Here is a 25,615-nt window from a genome sequence, read left to right as displayed (position 1 = left end):
TTGTCTTGTTGGCCTCTACCAAAGTGAAACAGCAAGATATAAACACAACTAGTTCTAATTTTCCTAAATACTGCTTAATGGAAATGCCTGTTTGAAAAGCAGTTTGGATGCAGCAGCTACACTCATACTTTCTCTCTATCATGACCCAGTTTCCTATAGTAAAGTAGGTAAATGCTCTAATGGGACATGATTTGGAATAAAAAAATAGCTTCATTCATGGAACACTTTCTTATTCTACAGGCGAGAGCAGAGACATCAAGGCTTACTAGAGTATCATATTGAGAAGTATATCAGAAGAATTTGAGTAAACAGAGTATTATTTTAGTGGCATGCCCACAAGCAAAAAGTAGTGGCTGACATGGATTTTAAAGTTTCTTATGGCACAGAATATTGGGATTCACTGGGTTTAATCTCAATAGAACAGTATTTTAATATATATTTAGCGTGGTGTAACAAACATAAGCATAACTTTAAAAAGCACTATGATTCTGTTTGGGACCCATTAATTGCAAAATGCTTTAACTTTTAAAAAATGATTTTATAATGTCTATTAATTTTATTCAAACTAAATACAATGTGGAGGCCATATTTCATGTGTATGCATTTTCACATATAATTAACACTTCAAGTTAATACAAAAGATTTTAATGCATCAGATAGATACACACTCTGCAACCATACCATTGCAGATGTAGTTGAACAAGGTATGTCTAAAAATTGGGGTCAATCTTAGTTGTTCTTTGGAGTTACAAGAAGTAACTTTTCCAAGTTCACAATGTTACCAGGTGCAAACTCTAAGGTTGTCATATGAGGTTTTATTAATTTTTTTAAAATGTTGCCCCCATTTTTTTTTTTTTTTTAAGATTTGAAAGGGGCGGAGCAGAGGGAGGGGGTCAAGTCGACTCTATGATGAGCTTGGAGCCTGACTGGGGCCTGAGGGTCTTGAGATCATGACTTGAGCCAAAATAGAGAGTCAGACACTTGACTGACTGAGCCTCCCAGGAACCCCTGTAATATGAGGTTTTAGATTTCAAATATAATGTTCTTAACCTTCTACAGTTGTCTTATCTTAGGCACATTATTTACAGAAATGTTAGAATTGTCATGTCACTAACCCTTCTCCTGTACATATCAGCAGACGACACGTGTTTTGTTGTGGATTCCTGTGGCATACTGTCTTTCGGTACATATTTTGCTGTACTTATTCTTATCTGCTTAATTCCTGTTTTGTGTCCGAGTCTCTTTAGTAATTATTTTTGTATGTATTCCATGGATTTGAAAGAAAGAGAGAGAGAGGAGAAGAAAAGTTTGGGAAAGAAAGAGAGAGAATAGAAGTTTTTTTAAAGAGCAATCTATTTTTGCTTATACCCCAAAATGCATTAATCATATTTATACTATTCATTGATCTCTTTATAAACTACTTGACTACTCTAGCAATTTATTTTAGAGAGAGAGCATGTGTGTGTGTGCGTGTGCACATGTGCAAGGCAGGGGAAGGGCAGAAAGAGAACCTTTGAGCCGACTTTCCATTAAGCCCAGAGCCCCATGCAGGGCTCCATCCCAATATCCATGAGATCATGACCTGAGCCGAAACCAAGAGTTGCTTGTTAAACCTACAGAGCCATCTACTTGCCCCTAGAATTTCTCATTAAAATCCAACACAAGCTTATGACAGAAGTGTACTTACTCACATCTGAACAGTTGTTCAGATATAAAAGAAAGGACTTTCATGTCCATTGTAGCCAATTCAGAACTAAGATGTGTACTTTCCACTATGATATTTTAAGACTCAAATATTCATGTTGTTTCGTCATTGTGAATTTTAAGATTAATGTGATATGCAAAAAGACAATAAAGTATTGAACAGAAAATGATATAGACAATAAACTATTTAAGTCAACAGGTTATTTTTTAACCTGATATGTGTAATCAATGACTGATTAAAATAATTTCTTCTTTTTATTTAACAGCAAAATGCAATGACTTGGGACCAACATCTTTATTGCTGCCTATTTTTATCAGTGCCAAGGAAATCATTGTACCCTGCTAAGAAACAAATATGGGGATGTAATTAGGTAGACTATTTTCATGTTGCCTTTAGCACTTATAAATAAACAGTGAAATGCCAGGGTTTCCATCAGATTTAGATTTATATAGGATTCAGATGAAAAATGTGACTGAGGTCACCATGTTTATATTGATGGGCTTCACAGATGATTTTGAGATGCAGGTTCTCCTGTTTTTTCTATTTCTAGTGATCTATCTTTTCACTCTGATAGGAAATTTGGGACTGGTTATATTGGTCATTGGGGATTCTCAGCTCCACAATCCTATGTACTATTTTCTGAGTGCGTTATCATTCCTGGATGCCTGCTATTCCTCAGTTGTCACCTCAAAAATGCTGGTCAATTTCCTAGCAGAGAATAAAGCCATTTCCTACCTTGGATGTGCAGCCCAGATGCTCCTCTTTGTTACTTTTGGGACCACAGAATGCTTCCTCTTGGCTGCCATGGCTTATGATCGCTATGTGGCAATCTACAACCCTCTCCTCTATTCCGTGAGCATGTCACCCAGAGTCTACGTGCCACTCATCGTTGCTTCCTACGTTGGCGGCATTTTGAATGCTTCTGTACACACGGTGGCCACATTCAGCCTGTCTTTCTGTGCATCCAATGAAATTAGACACATCTTTTGTGACATCCCTCCACTACTTGCCATTTCTTGTTCTGACACCCACATCAACCAGCTGCTGCTCTTCTACTTTGTGGGCGCTATTGAGATAGTCACTATCATGATTGTTCTGATCTCCTATGGTTTCATTCTGTTGGCCATTCTGAGGATGCATTCTGCTGAGGGGAGGCGGAAAGTCTTTTCTACATGTGCTTCTCACCTAACTGGAGTGACAATTTATTATGGAACCATCCTTTTCATGTATATGAGACCAAGTTCCAGCTATGCTTTGGACTATGACATGATCGTGTCGATCTTTTACACAATTGTGATTCCCATGCTGAATCCCATCATCTACAGTTTAAGGAACAAAGATGTAAAAGAGGCAATGAAGAAATTGTTTGTGAGAAATTGGTTCCTATGTAAAACACATTATTAGCACTGAGTTAATCTGCAAGGAATGCTGCATATCAAATTATGTCTCTATGTTCAGAAACTAAAGAAAATGTCTTGGTTTTAGTGAATCATACTGTCTGTATATCCTAGAATATTTCCAAATAAAGCTTTTATCAGCCCTCCAACATAGTATTTTACAAATATGATCATTTGTATCATCTATATACTTATTTTTTTAAATTTTTAGTGACATATAATTTATTATTAACCACAGGGGTACAGGGCTGTGAATCGCCGGGTTTACACACTTCATAGCACATACCTTCCCCAATGTCCATAACCCCACCATCCCCTCCCTATGCCCCTCCCCCTGGCAACCCTCCATTTGTTTTGTGAGATTAAAACTCTCTTATAGTTTGTCTCCCTCCCAATCCCATCTTGTTTCATTTATTCTTTTCCTTCTCCCCAATTCCCCCACATTGTCTCACAACTTCCTCATATCAGGGAGATCATATGATAATTGTCTTTCTCTGATTGACTTATTTCACTAAGCATGATACCCTCTAGTTCCATCCACATCGACACAAATGGCAAGATTTCATTTCTTTTGATGGTTGCATAGTATTCCATCATATATATATATATATCACATCTTCTTTATTCATTCATCTGTTCATGGACATCTAGGTTCTTTCCATGTTTTGACTATTGTGGACATTGCTGCTATAAACATCCAGGTGCATGTGCCCCTTCAGATCACTACGTTTGTATTTTTAGAGTAAATGCCCAGTAGTGCAATTGCTGGGTTCATCTATTTACTTTTACTGTGTTTCAAATTGATTCATATTAAATATTTGGTGATGCAAGTGTATTGCTATTTTCAGTCACTGTGGAATTTTCTTCACTCAGTGCTACTATAGCTTATGTATTCAGGGTTCTACAGATTGACGCATCATCACACTGTTTATAGAAAGTCATTCCCACTCGTTATGAGGTTACTTCTCCATCCTGAGTTCCCTCAGCCAGACCTCCTTAAAATTGTTTCATTTGCTCTTCATGTACTTTCAGAGTAAAATCCATCAAGGCTAATGGCCATGACTTTTTCACTATTTGGCCCAACACTATGTATTTTTTTTTAATTTTTTTTTAAATTTTTTATTTTTTATAACATATATGTATTTTTATTCTACTATCAAAATCTTTCCTCATTACTACTGTTCAATCACAGAAATGGTAAGATCCATTTATGAAACTCCAAAAGTTTTACTGGTAAGTATTAGATAGAGCATTTATTGATGTACTTAAGCTCAGGAAGAACAAATAAGTTGAACTTAGAGAACTGGTTAATTATATAAATATATGTGAATAGAATATATATGCACACTATATATACACACCATAATACCCTATATATAATACACATATGCATTATATATATGTGTGTGTGTGTCTATACATATATATATATACATTTATATATATATATAAATGTAGTTTGTGTGGGTGTCAGAGCAAGAAATGGCAAGTAGTGGAGGGATTTCAGAAAAGTCATGTCTAATTTCATTGGATGCACAGAAGGAGAGGCTGAATGTGGTCACCATGTGTACAGAAGCATGCAAAATGCCACCAACGTAGGAAGCAACAATGAGTGGCACATAGACTCTGGGTGACATGCTCATGGAATAGAGGAGAGGGTTGTAGATTGCCATGTAGTGATCGTAAGCCATGGCAGCCAAGAGGAAGCATTCTGTGGTCCCAAAAGTAACAGCAAGAAACATCTGTGTGGCACAACCAAGGAATGAAATTACTTTATTCTTTGACACAAAACCTACTAGCATATTTGGGGTAATTACTGAAGAATAGCAGGCATCCACAGATTGTGAAGCCAAGGATCCCCAATGACCAATACAACCAGTCCTAAATTTCCCATCAGGGTAAAGAGGTAGATTGTCAGAAACAGGAAGAATAAGGCCATCTGTAGTCCAGGTTTGTCAGTAAAGCCCTTCAATACAAATGTGGTAACTTCAGTGACATTTTTCATGTTGATACTTCAGGGAACTGACTTGAAGATGTTCATAAAATTATAATCTCTTAACTAAGAAAAACAATTTGTGACTCAATATTTTAACTCAAGGGAACAGGCAGTGTATCCTTATATTTATTTTTTGGTAATATACAATTTCCCAGTGGTGGATCAGCAGACAAGGACAAGATACTCAAGTGTTCATGCCACTTACTGCAAAATCAAGGGGAAAACACAGGTGTTCACTCACTGGCTGAATTCCTTTTATTGCTAAAACTATCAGGTCAACTGGTTAATTTGCCACTGCATTTTATTATATGTTTTCAAATTCACTGTATGATTGGCTAAAAATAATTTCCTTTGACATCTATACATGTGAAAGAGTATATCAACATACAGACACTGAAATAAAATCCCAGCATTCTAGACCTTTTGGTGGTTGTGTAAAATAATCTGCTACAAACTACTTATCTGTTGAATGGAAATGTTGATATTTATTTTACAATATTGAGGCAAATATTGAAAGACAAAATATGTTAATAAGATTGAATATTTAAAATTACATTAAGTGGGAGGTATGGGTGGCTCAGTTGGTTAAACGGCTGCCTTCAGCTCAGGTCATGATCCCAGAGTCCTGGGATGGAGTCCCACATCAGGCTCCTTGCTTGGCAGGAAGCCTGCTTCTCCCTCTGCCTCTAGCCTGCCACTCTGTCTGCCTGTGCTTGTGCTCTCTCTCTCTTTAACAAATAAATAAAATCTTTTAAATAAAATAAAATTACATTAAGTATAGGATGTGTTAATTAATTTGGTTCTACAGAGTAGCAAACTTCTGAGTGATAACATTTCATGAGCTAATCTCTAAAAGTTTTCTAACTCTGTACCATCTTGAGTGTATCTGACAAAACCAATGTTTTTTTCAGGATGATGGGATGTGATTGAATTACACAATTATATGACCACTTATATTTCACTCAGATTTATTTCTCAAATACTTAACATCCCATTGTACTGTTTTGCTTGGATAGGTGGTCATACTTAACACTTCTGGATATCTAAATTCTATATGATTTTTGACTCCTTCAAAAACTGGGGTGAAAAGGGAAAGAATTATTCTGAAAATCTGTATTTCTTTAAGTATTATTCTTGTCTAGTTATTGTTTATTACCTGATGAAAGAAAAACTATATATTTATTATCTAAGTGTTACAAGTAAGCTGTTCATTAAAAAAAAAGTAAATAAAATACAACATCAGAAGTAAACAATGTTTACACAAAGACATAAAATATTCAAGAGTAAAAAAGTAGGAAAAAATGAAAAAAAGGAACAGCAGAAATATTTCCTGGATAATCCAGTTGTTAAAAAATTTGAAGTCAAATTTATACCTGAATCCAGAGTTTCAATTATTAGCCAATTATTTTCACAAGTTAGAGGGTAAATTTTGTTTTTTTAATTTAAATTCAATTAGCCAACACATAGTATATCATTAATTTCTGATGTAGAGTTCAGTAATTCACCACTTGTGTATAGCACCCTGAGCACATAACACCATGTGCCCTCCTTAATGCCCATCATTCTGTTACCCCATGTTCCCAGCCACCTCCCCTCCAGCATCCCTCAGTTTGTTTCCTAAGGTTGAGTCACTCTTCATTTCCTTCCTTCCTTCCTTCCTTCCTTCCTTCCTTCCTTCCTTCCTTTTAGTTTTTATAACATACCCATTCATATGAAATTTAAGTCAGTCTTGAGAGCGTATGCTCTACTGAAAATAAAAATGTGTACTCTATTTAAATCCATAATGTATGTCAAACCCTTATTGCAATATATTGACATGGATCCTGTCAATAAGAGAAAGTGCTGTTTGGGTTAGAAATAGTGATGGAAGCAGAAGGAGGCACAACAACCTTCTGAAAAAGACAAAATCAGGAAAGCCTAAAAAAATTGTCAGTGTCAGCAGAAAACATTTTCATCAATTACTGGAAAGATTAAAGACAAAGAAAAAAATTACTGAAATAAAACATCAAGAATACAGATTTTAGGGACGCCTGGGTGGCTCAGTTGGTTAAGCGGCTGCCTTCAGCTCAGGTCATGATCCCAGCCTCCTGGGATCGAGTCCCACATTGGGCTCCTTGCTTGACGGGGAGCCTGCTTCTCCCTCTGACTCTAGCCTGCCACTCTGCCTGTGCTCGCTCCTTCTCTCTCCCTCTCTCTCTCTGACAAATAAATAAATAAAATCTTTAAAAAAAAAAGAATACAGATTTTAGATGAAATCTTATGTATTAAAAATAAAAATACTGATAAATCAGAACCCACAAGCTATATGCGCTAACTGAATACTTTGAGGGGATCTATAACAAGATTCTTTTAAATGCATACTTTAATTAAAATGTCTTAATAACTTGATTGGAAAAACCATATATTTTTTTATTCTTATTTTAAAAAGCCATAAGGAACAGCATGACCTGAGTATTAACTGAACAGAGGTTGAGACTAGTGTTTATTTAGACAAGGGTTAAAAGAGTCTATGAGGTAAAACCTACAAACAAAAGAAATGAAATACAAACTTGGAAGAATTTCAGCCCCAGTACAGTTTGTGACGTCAGTTCAACCATATATCCTGTTCAAAACAACACAAGATTTAGAATCTGAAAATGTGTGTTCATCAGCCAGACTCATGATTAAAAGACAGGTGTGATGTTAGGTTTTCTTTCTAAACTTTACTCCTCTTCAAAACAGGAATACACTTGAGTGATGAAGCAGACAAAATAATGTAATAATATACAGCTGGGCAGGCTAATTAAATGTATAAAGCAAGAAATACATAAAGCAAATATAAGATGGCCGTATAATTGCATGTTTGTAATCAGATGGACTTATTTGGAAACATTAGCAAGTATCGTGTCATGAAATTAATATTGTATATCATCACTGGGAAATAAACATTTCTAGAACCCTGAGCCAGTTATTTCATTCTTCAGCTACATATGATATATTCTTTTAGTTATTTTTAATACACACAAAATCATTATTGTCTCAGGATTAAAACCAATAACTCTCATTTTAATATTTTTTTCTTACTCTTTAAGTCTGTGGATTATGCCTTAGAGAGTAAAAAAGTTTTGTGAATTGTAGGATCTGCTTATACCAAAAATGCACACACCTCACCATGATTCAGTTAGCTACATTACTGTGGGCTTAAGTTTACTTGGGTAGATAAGATAGAGAAAGATGATACTTTTAAGAACTTCAGCTAGATTTCTCTTGAAACAGGGATTTCCACTAGATGTCTAAATAAAATTCACACTGGATATATGTAAGTCAATATTAGAATATCTTGAAAAGAATCAGAGTTATCTAGAGAAAATGACTATGATTCTTGAAGAATTTAATACACCTTCAACTGTCAAAATTAAGGTAAAGTCACGTTTAAAGATATGACTGGAATAAGAGGGCACAAGTTTCCAAATTTATTTGGCTCAACATTGAAACAGTGTTTGCAGGAGAGAGAAAAGTATCAACTATGTGTTGAACACATGTAGCAGGAAGAGATTTTGGAGTGTATTACTTTATTTCAGGCTTATCACAATTCTCACAGTCAATAATTCTCAAAACCCAGATTCACTCCCACCTGCCACACAGCATACACGCACTTTTCATCATTTTCCACAATCTCTGGTTACACCATAGCTTCATCCTGTAACCGACCTCCTCACATGCCACCTCCAGTAGAAGTAAATATGATTCTTGATAAATATTTAGATAATGTCTAAACATCAAGACTAGAGAAACATTATGAATTCGAGGTGGTTTTGACCTCACAAAGCAGGCAAAATAAAAAGATAATTGATTTTCTTTCTCATTATAGCTAAATATAAGCTCCCAGGTAGTGAATAGGTCCAATGTTTTCTTGCCTCTAGTGACATATTTTCTGACTGTTCTTGCTTTAAACTGCTCTGTTTTCTGTGAGGAAAATGAAAACATAGATTCAATTTGGAGCACTCTTATTTAACTCTACAAACATAAATTCATGAGTTTCTATTTTCTTTGTTGTATTCATTCGCCTGTGCAATAGGCAACAACCTAAAGGGTTTAGTACTAGAGATTTCATAAGATGTTTGACCTTTGATATTTTAGAGCCCACCTCTGAAAACATTCTGCAATGGACCTGAAATTTTCTTTTATCTGTGCAAAAGCAAACTCAAGGTTAGATGCACCACAAATATGATTAACTTAGATTGCTTATATCCACTAACTCAACTGTTGTTGAAACCACAGGAGATGCCCCAAGGTGAATATGTCCCAATTATCTTCTCTTTCAAAATAGATACATGGTGATTTACTCACTAATAAAGAAGAAAATGAGTCTGGAATAATTCACTACATGTTATTATTTATTGCATACATAGAATTCTTTGGTGTCTAATTTATAATAATGTTTTAGTTTTGCGTTAATGAATGATTAGTAACATTCAGTATTTTTTTCATATTGGCCTGTTGGCCAGTTGTATGTCTTTTTTGGAGAATGTCTGTTCAACTGATGTGCAACTATTTTCTCCCATTGTGTAACCTGTCCTTTCCCTCTGTTGATTGTTTTCTTTGTTGTGCTGAAGATTTTTAATTTGATGTATTCCCACTTAACTGATTTTGTTTTTGTTGCCTGAGTTTATGGTGTCTTATCCATGAAATTGTTACCATGCTCCATGTCATGAAGCATCACTCTCCCATTTTCTTTTAGGAGTTTGACTTTAGTGCATTGTGTAAGACAAGTGTTGGATTTTATTCTTTTGGATGTAGTTATCCCGCTTTCCCAACACAATTAGTTGAACTGACTGTTTCCCATTGTGAAGTATTGATGCTTCTGTTGAAGATCAATTGAGTATATGTGTGCAGGTTTATTTCTGGGTTCTTCACTCTGCTGCATTCCTTTCTATGTCTGTTTTTATACCAATAACAAACAGATCAGTTACTTTAGCTTTGTAATATATTTTGGAATCAGTAAGGATGATCACTCCAGCTTTGTTCCTCTTGCTCAATATTTCTTTGCTTTTTGAGGTTTTTTTTTTGGTTCCTCATGAATTTTAGAAATTTTTTTCTACTTCTTTTGGTATTTTGGTATTTTGATAAGGATTGCACTGAATCTTTGGATTTCCTCAGATAGTATGAATATTTTATCAAAAATCAAGACTACAGTTGGTTATAACCTCTGACCTGTTAGGGTGGCTATTATGTAAAAAAAAAAAAAAAAAAAAGAAGAAAAATGTGAAGTAAGGGAAACTTGTGCACTGTTTATAAGGAATGGAAGTTGGCATAATCATTATGGAGACCAGTATAGAGAGCCCTCAAAAAATTAAAAATAAAGCTACCATTTGATCTAGTAATCATTTAATCACTTTGTGATATGTATCCAAAGGAACTGAAATCAGGATCAGGGAAGAACAGTCCCATGTTCACTGCAACATTAATCACAATGCCCAAGATATGGAAACAACATTAAAATATCTATTTATGAAACAATGAATACAGAAAATGTGGTATAAAGGTACAACAGAATATTATTCAAACTTCATAATGAAGGAAATTCTGTCATTTGTAGCCATATGAATGAACCTGAAAGATGTTTGCTAAGTGGATAGATCAGACACAGAGGGACCAAGCATGATTTCACTTCTGTGAGTTATTTAAAACAGAGAAACTTGTAGAATCAGGGGATATAATGGTGGTTTCTAGGGGTTGAAGGATGGGAGAAAAGGAGCGGTTATGGTCAAAGGATGCAATGTTTTAACTACTCAAGTTAACTAAGGGTAGGCATATAATTAGCAACATTGTGTACTTAAAATCTGCCTAGAGGGTAAATCTTATTCTGTTTTTACTATGAAACGAGAGCAACAAAGGGGGCTGAGGAAACCTGAAGATGTGAGGATATGTTTATGACCTTGATAGTGGTGATGTTTTCACAGGTGTAGTGAACATTAAATAATCCAACATTTTACATGTCAGTTATACCTCAATAAAGTACTAAGTCTATACATGTAATAATTGCACTCATATATATGTGTGTTTTAGTACTACCTGAGAACTCTTGAGACATGAGACATAATTTTATATAATATCTCTGATACTGAGTTAGTATTTAATCTTCTCTGAGGCTCAGTTTCCTCATCTTGGCAATGTAACCTATTTATATAACACGAAATCAGTATGTGTGGTAAACCATAAAATGTAAAATTACACTACATTTTTTGTAAGACATAGCACATGGATTTAGATGAATCCAAATCCATCCCATTCATTATAGTTCTACTCTGTTTATATTATTAAGTGCTGTGTATAAAGAGCAAAAGATAAATTTTGGATTTATTGAAATGGTTAATATTCAAGAAATAAGAAAAAATACAAAATACCATAAGCATGCAGAATAGGAGGCATAGACATTTAAAGCTCAGTATGACTCCAGAATTCATACAATATTGTGATTCCTGAATACTAATCTATGGCATATTTAGATGGCATGGTAATACACACACACACACACACACACACACACACACACACATTTCCTGGAACCTAAATACAGAACTTTAACATTGATAGACAAAAGAGACGTATCAAAAATTTTATTTTTCTTCAATTCTCCAGATGCTCCTGGTGAGCAGTTGGATTGGAAACAAGAGATCTAGTGAATATTTTCTCACTGTATAGATGACCTCTGGGGTAGTAAAATGTTCATTTGTTTATCTGTTCAAGAATACATCTGAGGAGTTAGTAAGTTGGGGAGAAGCAAAAAAAAAAAAAATGATGTTGGGGATGTCTACACAAAGGCAAAACAAAACTAAGAAGGTAAAGTGGGATGTTGCAGGGTGGATTGGGAGTGTTTTAGAGGTTGTGTAGTATGTCTCTATGTTGATGTTGGAAATGAATTTGAATGAAGTGATACACATGACCTTAAGAATTCCTTTTAGTGACCTTCATGTATCAACGGACAGGCAACATAAGTTATCAGACATCTGACTACATCTTCTACTATGGAAGAGAACAAAAGAAATAAATAACAAACAGAATTAGAAATTTTGGGTTTCTAGCTCCATTGGTGAGAAGACTGGAAGATGCCACTCTGTCTTATCAGCAAGTAAAAGAGCTGAACACACACACACACACACACACACACACACACACACACACACAGGATCAGTAACTCTTGTTGGATCCTTAAAGAGAAGGAAGCACAGGGCAAGCAGCAGCCTCCGAGATTGAAATATACAGGCAAAGACTGGGAGTCAAATCTTACCTGAGCGGAAAACAGCATGGGGATGAGCGCCTAGAGAAGAACACCCGAACCATAACTGAAAAATTGTTGAAGGTGGAGTGTGATCATCTCTGGGAGTTAAAAATTTCAGAGGTATCCAGACAAGGTCTCCCCACTCCAATGTTGTGAGATTTACTTTCAGGACTAGGTTCCCACGGTAAATATTGAAGAAAATATTCTTTTGCTTCCAGAAGGAGAAGAGAGAAGGAACTGTTGTCAAATAATGCCAAAGCCTGTCCTCAGGAGAAATTAGTAACCTAGTGCTTAGCCTGCTGGAGTATTATCAGAACCGAAGTAAAAGGAGGGAAGGAAATACCCAACTCCAGCCTACGCTAGTCATCTAGACCCACCTAAGGGGGAAGAAAAAGACCAAGGAACAATTGTGAAGTTTATAGTCTGGTGGCACAGCCTCACAAACAGACTGAGTTCCAATCTTGAGACTATAGAGCATGTCCGCAACTCCCATACCTCACCACATCATTGCTGATGGTCCAATTACAGCAGCTCCTTTTACCCAGTACCTTATGCCTGACTATCCAAAAAAATAGTATGTTTCATACTAAAAGGCAAAATAAAGCACTTTGAAGCACAAGCAAAACCAAGTTTGGCAGGGGCATTGGAATTAAATATCAGATTGGGAATTTAAAACAGCTATGATTAACATGCTAAGTATTCTAATGGATCATGTAGAATTCACCAAAGCACAGATGAGCAACCTAAGTAGAGAAATGGCAATCTTAAGAAAGAACCAAAAAGAAATACTAGAAGGGCAAAACTCTATAAGTGAAATGAAGAATTCCTTTAATGGGCTTCCTAGAGGACTAGTTATAGCAGAAGAGAGAATCTCTGAACTTCAGGATATCTTAATAGAAACTTCAAAAATTGAAAAACAAAAAGAACAGAGACTGAAAAAAAAAAAAAAAACAGAATATCCAAAGGTTGTAGAAAAGGAAAGAAGAAAATTTGAAACCATAATAATAAAAAATTTACTCAAATTAATTTCAGACACCAAACCACAGATTCAGGTCCAGAGGTTCAGAGGACACCAAGCGAGATAAATGCCATAAAAATTATACAGTGATATATCATTTTCAAACTATCAAGGATACAAATAAAACATAAAAATCAAGGATACAAATAAAATCAAGGATACAAATCAAGGATACAAAGGATCCAAGGATACAAATAAAACATAAAAACGAAAAATTTCTGAAAGAAGCTAGAGAAAAACACAACTCACCTATGGAAGAATACAGGTAGGAATCCTATCCAACTTCTCAGAAAACATCCAAACAAGAAGAGAAAGTAATGAAATGATAGTAGGAACAATGTACTCGATTCTATATGCTTGTGCATATAACTTATATGTATACATGCTTATGTATGATTACATTTAAGGGAAATGTATGACCAGCAGTAACAGAGAAAGGAGGAAGGAATTAAAAAGCAAAACATGTTCTTACCATGTGATTCAGCAATCACATCCTTTGGTATTTATCCCAAAGAGCCAAAAACGTAGGTTCACACAGAAACTTGCACACAGATGCTCATAGCACCTTTATTTGTAATTGTCAGAATTATATCTAGAAGCATCCAGATGTCTTGTAGTAGGTGAATGGATAAATAAACTGTGGTACTGCAGACAATGAATGATTGCTCAGTGCTAAAAGAAAGAAAGAAAGAAAAAGAGAGAAAAGAAAGACAGAAAGACTATCAAGCCAGGAAAAGATGAGAAGGTAATAAATGTGTTTTACTAAGTGAAAGAAGCCAATCTGAAATACTAAATGCAATATGATTCTGAAAATATGATATTGTGGAAAAGGCAAAAATCTGTGACAGTAAAATGATCAGTGATTGCCAGTGGTTTGGAAAGGGAAGGTGAAGAGGCAGGGCACAGAGGAATTTTGGAGTACTTAAAACACACTGTGTGAGACTCTAATATGGATTCATGTTATTATACATTGTTTTGAAATTCATAGAATATACAACATCAGGATTGAACCTTAAGGTGAATGGCAGACTACAGGTAGTTATGAAGTGTCCATGCATCCCTGCATGGGGATAAGGGGTATTTGGGAAATCTCTGTATTTATCTAAAGAAATCCAAACATAAGTGGACCCACATAGTCCAAACCTATGTTGTTCAAGGGTTGACTGTAGTGTGAAAGAATAATTTGTGAAGGAATAAAAATAAAGTGTTTCAAAGTTAATTAAATCAGATAATAAGGTAAGGCTATAGAACAAGACACTAATATAATAATTTAGTATCTTAGAATAATGTTAACAATTTTAAAAAATAATTAAAGCTTTATCAAAATAATAACTTATATTAATAGTTAAGACATTCAATGAAACTAAAAGGCAATGTATGGAAATGGAGAAGATATTTGCAAGTGACATAACAGACAAAGGGCTGGTATCCAAGATCTATAAAGAACTTCTCAAACTCTATTTTCAACATTTTGAGGAACCTCCATGCTGTTTTCCAGAGTGGCTGCACCAGCTTGCATTCCCACCAACAGTGTAGGAGGGTTCCCCTTTCTCCGCATCCTCCCCAGCATCTGTCATTTCCTGACTTGTTGATTTTAGCCATTCTGACTGGTGTGAGGTGATATCTCATTGTGGTTTTGATTTGTATTTCCCTGATGCCAAGTGATATGGAGCACTTTTTCATGTGTCTGTTCGCCATCTGGATGTCTTCTTTGCAGAAATGTCTGTTCATGTCTTCTGCCCATTTCTTGATTGGATTATTTGTTCTTTGGGTGTTGAGTTTGCTAAGTTCTTTATAGATTCTGGACACTAGTCCTTTATCTGATATGTCGTTTGCAAATATCTTCTCCCATTCTGTCAGTTGTCTTTTGATTTTGTTAACTGTTTCCTTTGCTGTGCAAAAGCTTTTGATCTTGATGAAATCCCAGTAGTTCATTTTTTCCCTTGCTTCCCTTGCCTTTTGCGTTGTTCCTAGGAAGATGTTGCTGCGGCAGAGGTCGAAGAGGTTGCTGCCCGTGTTCTCCTCAAGGATTTTGATGGATTCCTTTCGTACATTGAGATCCTTCATCCATTTTGAGTCTATTTTTGTGTGTGGTGTAAGGAAATGGTCCAATTTCATTTTTCTGCATGTGGCTGTCCAATTTTCCCAGCACCATTTATTGAAAAGGCTGTCTTTTTTCCATTGGACATTCTTTCCTGCTTTGTCGAAGATTAGTTGACCATAGATTTGAGGGTCTATTTCTGGGCTCTCTATTCTGTTCCATTGATCTATGTGTCTGTTTTTGTGCCAGTACCATGCTGTCTTGATGATGACAGCTTTGTAATAGAGCTTGAAGTCCGGAATTGTGATGCCACCAACGTTGGCTTTCTTTTTCAATATCGCTTTGGCTATTCGAGGTCTTTTCTGGTTCCATATAAATTTTAGAATTATTTGTTCCATTTCTTTGAAAAAGATGGATGGTACTTTGATAGGAATTGCATTAAATGTGTAGATTGCTTTAGGTAGCATAGACATTTTCACAATATTTATTCTTCCAATCCAGGAGCATGGAACATTTTTCCATTTCTTTGTGTCTTCCTCAATTTCTTTCATGAGTACTTTATAGTTTTCTGAGTATAGATTCTGTGTCTCTTTGGTTAGGTTTATTCCTAGGTATCTTATGGTTTTGGATGCAATTGTAAATGGGATTGACTCCTTAATATCTCTTTCTTCTGTCTTGCTGTTGGTGTAGAGAAATGCAACTGATTTCTGTGCATTGATTTTATATCCTGACACTTTACTGAATTCCTGCAATTGCACTATTGGGTATTTACCCTAAAGATACAAATGTAGTGATCCAAAGGGACACATGCACCCGAATGTTTATAGCAGCAATGTCCACAATAGCCAAACTATGGAAAGATCCTAGATGTCCATCAACAGATGAATGGATCAAGAAGATGTGGTATATATACACAATGGAATACTATGCAGCCATCAAAAGAAATGAAATCTTGCCATTTGCAACAACATGGATGGAACTAGAGCGTATCATGCTTAGCGAAATAAGTCAAGCAGAGAAAGACAACTATCATATGATCTCCCTGATATGAGGAAGTGGTGATGCAACATGGAGGCTTAAGTGGGTAGAAGAAGAATAAATGAAACAAGATGGGATTGGGAGGGAGACAAACCATAAGTGACTCTTAATCTCACAAAACAAACTGAGGGTTGCCGGGGGGAGGGGGTTTGGGAGAAGGGGGTGGGATTATGGACATTGGGGAGGGTATGTGATTTGGTGAGTGCTATGAAGTGTGTAAACCTGGTGATTCACAGACCTGTACCCCTGGGGATAAAAATATATGTTTATAAAAAATAAAAAATTAAAAAAAAAAAAAAAAAAAAAGAACTTCTCAAACTCAACACCCAAAACACAAATAATCCAGTCAAGAAGTGAGTGGAAGACATGAAAAGACACTTCTCCAAAGAAGACATCCAAATGGCTAACAGGCACATGGAAAAAATGCTCTACATCACTTGTCATCAGGGAAATACAAATCAAAACCACAAAGTCAGAATGGCTAAAATTAGCAAGTCAGATGCTGATGAGGATGTGGAAAAAGGGGAACCCTCCTACACTGTTGATGGGAATGCAAGCTGGTACAGCCACTCTGGGAAACAGTATGGAGGTCCTTCAGGAAATTAAAAATAGAGCTACTCTATGACCCAGCAATTGCTCTAATGGGTATTTACCCCAAAGATGCAGATGTGGTGCAAAGAAGGGGCTTCTGCATCCTAATGTTCATAGCAGGAATGTCCACAATAGCCAAATTGTGGAAGGAACTGAGATGTCCTTCAAAAGATGATTGACTAGGGATGCCTGGGTGGCTCAGGTGGTTAAGCGGCTGCCTTCAGCTCGGGTTATGATCCCAGCGTCCAGGGATCGAGTCCCACATCGGGCTCCTTGCTCGGCGGGGAGCCTGCTTCTCTCTCTCTTCCTGCCACTCTTTCTGTGTGTGTGCTCGCTCTCTCTCTTTCTCTGGAAAATAAATAAATAAAATCTTTAAAAATAAAGATGATTGGCTTAAGAAGATGTGGTTCATATGTACAGTGGACTATTACTCAGCCATCAGAAAGGATGAATGCCTACCATTTACATTGCATGGATGGAACTGGTGGATAGTACACTAAGTGAAATAACTCAGTCAGAGAAAGACCATTATCATCTAGTTTCAACCTACGGAATACAAGAAATAGTGCAAAAAATCATAGGGAAAGGGAGGAAAAACTGAATGGGAAGAAATCAGAGAGGGAGCCAAACCATGAAAGACTAGTAACTCCAGGAAACAAACTGAGGGTTGTGGAAGGGAAGGTGGGGGATGGGGTAGCTGGGTGATGGGCATCAAGGAGGGCATGTGATGGGATGAGCCCTGGGTGTCATATGCTAATGCATCACTGAACACTACACCAAAAACTAATGATGTACTATACGTTGACTGATTGAATTTAAATTAAAAAAAAAAAAAGAGCAGTGCTTTGTGGGGTTATTATCTTTCACTTTTGTCGTAATTTGATAACTTTTCAGTGATTTTATTTCAATTTTTATTAAAATTTATAATACCAAAATATATTATTATATTATAAATGAGAAGTCTAGATATGGGAAGGATTTGAAGACACGAGTAAGAGAACCCAGAAATTAACTGGAAATTAAAAAAAAAAAAAACAAGAATGACTTAGTAAAATACAATAGTGAGTTTATTCTATTAGCTGAATTCATGCTTTTTAAAATTTTTCCAAGCCCAACAGGGTACTTAAACACACAACCCTGTGATCAAGTTCATCCTCTACTGACTGAGCCGGTCAGGCTTTCCTAGATGTTTTATATCAAATCCCATTAAAATCTTACCGATTGGCCAAAAAATATTACTTTCTGACATCCAAACATATGATATAGTATCAGTTATTACTATACTTTAAACTTGATTCATTCTGGTAGGTATATAGCATAGGACCACATTATTGTGTTAAATTGCATTTCTTTCCCTAACATCAAATTGTGTTTAACTTTTTCAAGAGCTTAATTACCACCTATGTGTCTTCTGTGGTGAAATGTTTATTCAAATATATTGCCCTTTGGCTGTTGTTTTCGTTTTGCTTTGTTTTGTTTCAGAGTTTTTCATATATCTGGATACATAGTTTTTATTGGATAACTGTTGAGCGAATATTTTGTATAACGTTCTGGTTTATTTCTTCAACAATGTCTGTCAAATCAAAAGATTTTAATTGTGTTGAAATATAATTTATCACCTTTTACTTCCATGGTTCATATATTTTGAGATTTATCTAAAAATCTGGGACTAACTCGTGGTCACACAGATGCCCAAGTTTTCCTAGGAAATTATAGCAATAAAATTTATATTAAGGTATAAGTTTCATTTTGAGAAAAGCTTTATATATGGTGAAAATGATGAGTCAATGTTTATTTGTGGCATAAATCTATTCTATGAATTAAACGTCGCTAAAAAATCCTTCCTATATAGATTTTTCCTAGCAATTTTGACAAAAACCAATTGAGCGTTTATTGGCAAATCTATTTCTTTCTTTCTTTTCTTTTTTTAAAAGATTTTATTTATTTATTTGACAGAGATCACAAGCAGGCAGAGAAGCAGGCAGAGAGAGAGGAGGAAGCAGGCTCCCTGCTGAGCAGAGAGCCCAATGTGGGGCCTGATCCCAGGACACTGGGATCATGACCTGAGCCGAAAGCAGAGGCTTTAACCCACTGAGCCACAGAGGCGCCCCTGTTTATAGGATTTTGAGGGAAGTAAACAGCTTATATTTCCATAAGGAGGAAACTGGATTTCAGAGAAGTTAAGTCATCAACCTAGTGACGTAGAATTACTCAATACTAGAGCCAAGACCACGTCTACTTCATTAGCTTTCTTTTCCACTGTGGAATCATTTTAAACCAGAGGCCAAAGTGTGTTTATGTAATCATTTTCATCATGTAGTTCATTATCCAGAACTATTGACTTGCTTAAATAAAAAAAAACAACAAATCATCTTCATAGTTTTCTGTCCCAGAAAAGAATTCGTGCATTTTCCTCTTGGGACATCACTGTGAACTTAAAGAACTCAAGATGGTATAAGAGTCTAAATGCATTTATATTCATAGTGTACATGAACAGATGGTTCATTTCCACAGGTAAGAGGAAGGGTTTTTTTGTAACTCACAAAATATTTTAGTAACTGGACATTTGAATTTCAAACTAGAATGCATGCTTTCATACTTGTATTTAATAAAGAAGATTATAGTTAATTAGTTAACTCAAAATTATGTTAACAATTGATCATTTGGCTTTCAGGGAATGCATCAGGGAAAGTAGAGAGTACTTCCCACATATTTTGATCATTAGAGGTGTAACAGGAAATTTGCTTTAATGTTCTTGGTGAAAGATTATGGTCAATTTAGAGATAATTGAATTAACGGGCTCTATTTAAAATTTAAGGGAAGTATTAAATGGAGAAAAATTATTAACCAGCTATTGTGTATATACAACTTTGAAATCGATATATTTTCTTTTCTAGTGGAGGGATAGAAATTTTTAATTTATTTTATTAGTGAGCTAATTGATCTAGAAGCAATTTTTTTTCATGGTTTATTCAAGCTTACTTGATTAAAAAAAAAAAAAGATTCCAATGTGCAAGGAAGCCATCTCATGGATTCTAAGTGATTACATTTCTAGAATTATGGCATCTCACAATGGATTTGTAATATGGTCAAGTGGAAATAGAATAGAGTCTGAAATCAGAGAAAACTAGGCTTGAATCCTGAATGTCTTAGGAATTATGACCTCGGTCAAGTCGTATGCCCAGATAGGCAATTTTCTAATCTATAAAATGACATGAATTATTTGGTTTGTAGATTGCTATGTAGATTGTATCAGAAAATGTGCACAAATTCCTAACTTCTAGTAACCACTTAAGGATACATGGTAGTTACAATCATAGTCTTCCTTTTTACTGAGCTGATTGCAATACTGTTTCCATGAGTGTTTGGTACTTTATAATTTTTGACCACGAGTGCTGGGGAACTGATTTTATTTCAGTCTTCCAGATTGATCACGTTTTGTTAAGAATTTAGGATCTATATATTTGTCTTGTTGGCCTCTACCAAAGTGAAACAGCAAGATATAAACACAACTAGTTCTAATTTTCCTAAATACTGCTTAATGGAAATGCCTGCTTGAAAAGCAGTTTGGATGCAGCAACTACACTCATACTTTTTCCTCTATCATGATCCCAGTTTCCTATAGTAAAGTAGGTAAATGCTCTAATGGGACATGATTTGGAATAAAACCTAGTTTCATTCATGGAACACTTTCTTATTCTACAGGTGAGAGCAGAGACATCAAGGCTTACTAGAGTATCATATTGAGAAGTATATCAGAAGAATTTGAGTAAACAGAGTATTATTTTAGTGGCATGCCCACAAGCAAAAAGTAGTGGCTGACATGGATTTTAAAGTTTCTTATGGCACAGAATATTGGGATTCACTGGGTTTAATCTCAATAGAATAGTATTTTAATATATATTTAGTGTGGTGTAATAAATATATGTATAACTTAAAGAAGTACTTTGATTCTGTTTGAGACCCATTAATTGCAAAATACTTTTACTTTAAAAAATGATTTTATAATGTCTATTAATTTTATTCAAACTAAATACAATTTGGAGGCCATATTTTATGTGTATGCATTTTCACATATAATTAACACTTCAAGTTAATACAAAAGATTTAATGCATCAGATAGATACACACTCTGCAACCATACCATTGCAGATTTAGTTGAACAAGGTATGCCTAAAAATTGGGGTCAATCTTAGTTATTCTTTGGAGTTACAAGGAGAAGTAACTTTTCCAAGTTCACATTGTTACCAGGTGCAAACTCTAAGGTTGTCATATGAGGTTTTATTAATTTTTTTAAACTGTTGCCCCCATTTTTTTTTAAAGATTTAAAAGAGGTGGAGCAGAGGGAGGGGGTCAAGTTGACTCTATGATGAGCTTGGAGCCTGACTAGGGACACAGGGTCTTGAGATCATGACTTGAGCCAAAATAAAGAGTCAGACACTTGACTGACTGAGCCTCCCAGGCGCCCCTGTAATATGAGGTTTTAGATTCCAAATATAATGTTCTTAACCTTCTACAGTTATCTTATCTTAGGCACATTAGTTACGGAAAGGTTAGAATTGTCATGTCACTAACCCTTCTCTTGTCTATATCAGCAGCCGGCATATGTTTTGTTGTGGATGCCTTTGGCATACTGCCTATTGGTACATATTTCAAAATGTGCTTGCATGTTCTGTATTTGCTGTGCTTATTCTTATCTGCTTAATTCCTGTTTTGTATCTGAGTCTCTTTAGTAATATTTTTGTATGTATTCCATGGATTTGAAAGAAAGAGAGAAAGAGGAGAAGAAAAGTTTCGGAAAGAAAGAGAGAGAAAAGAAGTTTTTTTAAAGAGCAATCTATTTTTGCTTATACCCCAAAATGCATTAATCATGTTTATACAATTTATTGATCTCTTTATAAACTACTTGACTACTCTAGCAATTCAAACTTAACTATAAATTATTTTAAGGTATATGTGTGTGTTCTCATCAGAGTTATGCAAGCTATCTGGGTTTATAAAAAAATTAGATTTTAAAATAATTGCATTTTATATTTGTTAACTAACAGGTTTCCTAAGAATCAAATGAGAATTTTTAGGTTTTGCAGGCTCACATTTATGAAACTTCTCTATGCATTTGAAATTTCTTCCATAGGAATCTCTGGAACATTTCTGGGAATATAAAGACATATGGTTTTCTTTTCTTTCTAACAGTAGCCTTACTTATTTTTTATCTATTGATGTGTAGGTGTCTCAATATAACAAAAGTGTAGCATATTTCACTTCATGAATATAAATCATTTGTGGTAAATTCAGCCTGGCCTTAGGTACTGTGTATTTTTTTAAACTCTTTTTAAACACATGTTGGTTATAAAAAGCCAAAGGAAAGACAAAAGTCAACATGCTGAAACCTGCCCCTTAAATAGGATTGATCCAGTAATTAATTGTGTTTCAGTAACTGAGATTTCAGTCCAGATACAGGTGTCTCTTTAACATTTTTAAAATTTCCTTTATTCACACTCTACTTAAAGAGAAACAGTAAGATGACATCAAGAAAACAAAAAACAGAAATCATTTTGAGACAAATATAATGATTTTACTCTCAGCAAAATCTTCAGAAACCATTTCATTATTTACTATCAGGTGATGTTAATTTTACCATTTTTTGAGAAACTGTGAAATTTCTATTAAGAAACTCCATAAGCAGCTATGATTTTTTTTTTAATATCCAGGATTTCTGTTTGAGAGAAATATACTTCACAGGGAAAAAAACAAAAACAAAAACAAAACAAAACAAAAGAAATTCAAGGATTTTGTAAGAATAACCACATAAATTAAAAAACGCCTCACATAGTCATTAAAATAAAATTTGGAAAAAAATAATAGTATGATAGGATGCAGAGGCCAAAATGAACAACTTAATGATATATATTTTGAAGAAAAAGATTAATATCTGAAGAAAACGAGATTTCTTTTTTTATGTTTGCAAATAAGGTGCATCTCTCTCCATAAAATTCTCTCCTATTCTATTCACCACTTCTGTAGATGGAAACTAATGGAACAGTATAAATGCTAGGAAAAAAATGATGTAAATGTTTATGGTGGAAAAGGTGGCATTGTATGATAAGTTGAGTAGTCTAAATCCCATTTCCTAATCTTCTGGAAACGTTAAAATTAAATAATTTCCAGGGTATTTCTCATTTATATTTTAAAGACATATTTATTTTAGAGAGTGTGTGTGTGTGTGTGTGTGTGTGTGTGTGTGTTTGTGTGTGTGTGTGTGTGCACATGTGGAAGGCAGGTGAAGGGCAGAAAGAGAACCTTCAAGCCCACTTTCCATTGAGCCCAGAGCCCCATGCAGGGCTCCATCCCAATATCCATGAGATCATGACCTGAGCCGAAGCCAAGAGTTGCTTGTTCAACCTACAGAGCCACCTTGTCTCCACTAGAATTTCTCATTAAAATCCAACACAAGCTTGTGACAGAAGTGTACTTACTCCCATTTGAACGGTTGCAAATATTAAAGAAAGGACTTTCATGTCCATTGTAGCCAATTCAGAACTAGTATTCAGATGTGTACTTTCCACTATAATATTTTAAGACTTAAATATTCACTTGTTTATTCATCATTGTGCATTTTAAGTTTATGTGATATGCAAAAAGACAATAAAGAATTGAACAGAAAATGATATAGACAATAAACTATTTAAGTCAACAGGTTATTTTTTAACCTGATATGTGTAATCAATGACTGATTAAAATCATTTCTTCCTTTTCTTTAACAGCAAAATGCAATGACTGGGGACCAACATCTTTATTGCTGCCTATTTTAATCAGTGCCAAGGAAATCATTATACCCTGCTAAGAAACAAATATGGGGATGTAATTAGGTAGACTACTTTCATGTTGCCTTTAGCACTTATAAATAAAAAGTGAAATGCCAGGGTATCCATCAGATTTAGATTTATATAGGATTCAGATGAAAAATGTGACTGAGGTAACCATGTTTATATTGATGGGCTTCACAGATGATTTTGAGATGCAGGTTCTCCTGTTTTTTCTATTTCTAGTGATCTATCTTTTCACTCTGATAGGAAATTTGGGACTGGTTATATTGGTCATTGGGGATTCTCGGCTCCACAATCCTATGTACTATTTTCTGAGTGCATTATCATTCCTGGATGCCTGCTATTCCTCAGTTGTCACCCCAAAAATGCTGGTCAATTTCCTAGCAGAAAATAAAGCCATTTCCTACCTTGGATGTGCAGCCCAGATGCTCCTCTTTGTGACTTTTGGAACCACAGAATGCTTCCTTTTGGCTGCCATGGCTTATGATCGCTACGTGGCAATCTATAACCCTCTCCTCTATTCCGTGAGCATGTCACCCAGAGTCTACGTGCCACTCATCGTTGCTTCCTACGTTGGCGGCATTTTGCATGCTTCTGTACACACGGTGGCCACATTCAGCCTGTCCTTCTGTGCATCCAATGAAATTAGACACGTCTTTTGTGACATCCCTCCACTACTTGCCATTTCTTGTTCTGACACCCACACCAACCAGCTGTTGCTCTTCTACTTTGTGGGCACTATTGAGCTAGTCACTATCATGATTGTTCTGATCTCCTATGGTTTCATTCTGTTGGCCATTCTGAGGATGCATTCTGCTGAGGGGAGGCGGAAAGTCTTTTCTACATGTGCTTCTCACCTAACTGGAGTGACAATTTATTATGGAACCATCTTTTTCATGTATATGAGACCAAGTTCCAGCTATGCTTTGGACCATGACATGATCGTGTCGATCTTTTACACAATTGTGATTCCCATGCTGAATCCCATCATCTACAGTTTAAGGAACAAAGATGTAAAAGACGCAATGAAGACATTATTTGTGAGAAATTGGTTGCTAAGTAAAACACATTATTAGCACTGAGTTAATCTTCAAGGACGGTTGTATAAAAGTTCATGTCTCTATGTTCAGAAACTAAAGAAAATGTCTTGGTTTTAGTGAATCATACTGTCTGTATATCCTAGAATATTTCCAAATAAAGCATTCATCAGCCCTCCAACATTGTATTTTACAAATATGATCATTTGTATCATCTATATACTTTTAATTTTCTTAAGTTTTTTAGTAACAAATAATTTATTATTAACCGCAGGGGTACAGGTCAGTGAATCACCAGTTTTACACATTTCATAGCACATACCTTCCCCAATGTCCATAACCCTACCACCCTCTCCCTATGCCCCTCCCCCCGGCAACCCTCCATTTGTTTTGTGAAATTAAGAGTCTCTTACAGTTTCTCTCCCTCCTGATCCCATTTTGCTTTATTTATTCTTTTGCTACCCCCCAAACTCCCCACGTTGCCTCTCAACTTCCTCATATCAGGGAGATCATATGATAGTTGTCTTTCTCTGATTGACTTATTTCGCTAAGCATGATACCCTCTAGTTCCATCCATGTCGTCAAAAATGGCAAGATTTCATTTCTTTGATGGTGGCATAGTATTCCATACCACATCTTCTTTATCCATTCATCTGTGTATGCACATCTAGGTTCTTTCTATTTGTGGAAAGAACAAATAGCCA

At 35.4% G+C, this 25,615-nt stretch overlaps 2 protein-coding genes and 1 pseudogene across 2 annotated transcripts; 2 read left to right on the top strand and 1 right to left on the bottom strand.

Annotated features, from left to right (window-relative positions):
- Positions 1–2,122: 2,122 nt before the first annotated feature.
- On the top strand, positions 2,123–3,109 carry LOC131810392 (olfactory receptor 5T1-like). The gene has a single exon (XM_059138332.1). The coding sequence runs from the start codon at positions 2,123–2,125 to the stop codon at positions 3,107–3,109; it is 987 nt and encodes a 328-aa protein (XP_058994315.1).
- A 1,429-nt stretch (positions 3,110–4,538) lies between these two features.
- Positions 4,539–5,143, bottom strand: LOC131810346 (olfactory receptor 5T3-like; annotated as a pseudogene).
- Positions 5,144–23,948: 18,805 nt separating this feature from the next.
- Positions 23,949–24,950, top strand: LOC131822626 (olfactory receptor 5T1-like). The gene has a single exon (XM_059158913.1). The coding sequence runs from the start codon at positions 23,964–23,966 to the stop codon at positions 24,948–24,950; it is 987 nt and encodes a 328-aa protein (XP_059014896.1). The 5' UTR covers positions 23,949–23,963.
- The last annotated feature ends 665 nt before the right edge of the window (positions 24,951–25,615 follow it).

Source organism: Mustela lutreola, chromosome 1 (assembly GCF_030435805.1).
Source record: "Mustela lutreola isolate mMusLut2 chromosome 1, mMusLut2.pri, whole genome shotgun sequence".
NCBI lineage: Eukaryota > Metazoa > Chordata > Mammalia > Carnivora > Mustelidae > Mustela > Mustela lutreola.
Note: the sequence above shows the minus strand (reverse complement) of the source record. Positions and strands in the feature narration are given on the sequence as shown.